The following is a 2,151-nucleotide window of genomic DNA, read 5'->3' as shown; positions in this document are numbered from 1 at the left end:
GAGTATGCGGTTCTTCGCTGCTCAATTGCTGGCAGAGTAGCTCGTCCGGACAGTTCATGATGCCCATGCTACGCGCCAAAATGCAGCATCCGTGGCATGACTTTTCAGGGCACCAAACCTGTCTCACGCGTGAACCATATTATCCTATACTATGTTTACGTAATTGGGTTAGGAAGTGTTAATACAGTGGCCTGCTCGTAGCCACTTGTGTGCAAATAGCCACAAACTGAGGTTGGCCCTTGTGGTCGCGTTTCAAAATGTCGATCCGACTTTCTAATGAGCTCTCATCCTCAAATCTTTCATCCCGCACAATTCGCCCTGGGTTGGCTCAGTCTTTGCTGCTTCGGCCATGCTCGCTTCGCTGCAAGGCATTCTCTGTTCTTTCGCCATTCCAGACGCGAGGGCCTGCAGCAAGTGGCCCTATCCATCATCGCGGACTTCAGCCCACGAAGGCGGTGGAGGCCGTGGCGCCTGCGGCCCCGTCGCCCGCATCCGCGACGCAAGCCGATGCCAAGTCTGCAGCATCCCAGGCATATCCCTTCACAGAAATTGAAGCGAAATGGCAGGCTTATTGGGAGCAGAATCAGACTTTCCACACGCCAGACCAGGTGGACACCAGCAAACCCAAGTACTACGTACTGGACATGTTCCCCTATCCCAGGTACGGGTGCTCAATTTCAGCCCACCCACAAGGCCGGCTCTTCTCCTTGCTCACCTCGATTACACACGCGCTCGCGCGACAGGTAGCCAACAGCTCCAGGTTGATTGGCTTTACTTGCTTTTTGGCTTGCGTTGCTGGTGACGGTACACAGTACCCCTGCCGCCTTGCAACCCATCAGAGTCCCAAGTTCACACCAGCTGTGCAGCTCTTTTTCCCAACTAAAATACCATTTATCTAACTTACAAAAAGAAACATTGCCTGCTATTTTACCCGAGTCGTCAGCCATCTTCTTTTCCCCAACTTCACTTCCTTTCCCCGGGACCCATTCCCTTCATATTTTCCCCCTACCCCGCTCAAAATTTAAAAATTTCAAATCCAGCGGTGCCGGCCTCCATGTGGGTCACCCCGAGGGCTACACCGCCACCGACATCCTAGCTCGATACAAGCGCATGCGGGGTTTCAATGTGCTGCACCCCATGGGCTGGGACGCGTTTGGGCTGCCCGCGGAGCAGTACGCGCTGCAGACCGGCACCCACCCGGCCGTAACCACGCAACGTAACGTGACGCGGTTTCGTCAGCAGCTCAAGGCGCTGGGGTTCTCGTACGACTGGAGCCGGGAGATCTCCACGACGGATCCGGAGTACTACAGGTGGGACCCTGGCTCGGCGATGTGGGTCGGCGGTTGTCATCTGGATACCGAGCGAACTGAAAGCACGGGGGGGATTGGGTGGATGGATGGGTTGGGTTTAGGGTTTTGGGGACTTGGGTGGGTGGGTGGATGTGGGGGTGGGTAGATGGGGGATCGATGGGGGTGGGAATTCACGTGGGCAGAGTAACAGAAAACAACCGCCAGACAGGTGCGAAGTATACGACAGAGGCCCGAAAGGATTCACCTAAAGGTGGTGTGAGGTCACCTCTCGACTGGGGACTGGGGAGAAGCGGAGTGGGGGGCGGGGAGGTAACCCGGGTGGTGGATTTGGATTCTGGGGGAGGGGAGGGGTTGGGGAGAGGCGTGGGGGGGGACGAAGCTAGTGATAACGATGTGGGTCGGTGGGTCCAGGGCATTGCGACACACGTCTGGATATCTAAACAGGCGTGGGGGAGGGTTGAGAAGGGGGGCGTTGAAGGACTGGGAGTGTGTGTGCGGTGGGGGGGAGAGGAGGAGGAGGCGGAGGGGGTGTTTGTGTGATATGGAGATGGGTGGGTGATGTGGGTCGGTGGCGTTGTAACACCTCTGGCGTAACAGGCCGCGGTGGCAGCAGCGGAGGATGTAGGGGAGGGTGTAGGGGAGGGTGTAGGGGAGGGTGTAGGGGAGGATGTAGGGGAGGGTGTAGGGGAGGATGTAGGGGAGGGTGTAGGGGAGCCCTGGGGGGGGGCCTAAGACCACGAACCACGAGCAAATGAAGCTGCTGCCAAGGAAAGACTGCCCGGGGGAGAGGTGGGAATGGGATTCGGGTCAGAGGAGATGAGCGGGAGGCGGGTAGGTGGGT

At 57.8% G+C, this 2,151-nt stretch overlaps 1 protein-coding gene across 1 annotated transcript in view; it reads left to right on the top strand.

Moving 5' to 3' along the window:
• Positions 1 to 257: 257 nt before the first annotated feature.
• VOLCADRAFT_89222 (uncharacterized protein) overlaps positions 258 to 2,151 on the top strand; it is a gene marked incomplete at both ends in the record, with an annotated part of 11,834 nt that continues 9,940 nt past the window's right edge. The window contains 2 exons of the mRNA XM_002948846.1: positions 258 to 661; positions 1,041 to 1,310. Of these exons, the coding sequence (XP_002948892.1) occupies positions 258 to 661; positions 1,041 to 1,310 (674 nt within the window). The remainder of the gene's footprint in view (positions 662 to 1,040; positions 1,311 to 2,151) is intronic.

The sequence above is a fragment of the Volvox carteri genome, assembly GCF_000143455.1.
Source record: "Volvox carteri f. nagariensis unplaced genomic scaffold VOLCAscaffold_11, whole genome shotgun sequence".
Lineage (NCBI taxonomy): Eukaryota > Viridiplantae > Chlorophyta > Chlorophyceae > Chlamydomonadales > Volvocaceae > Volvox > Volvox carteri.
This window is presented reverse-complemented; position numbering and strand designations above follow the sequence as displayed.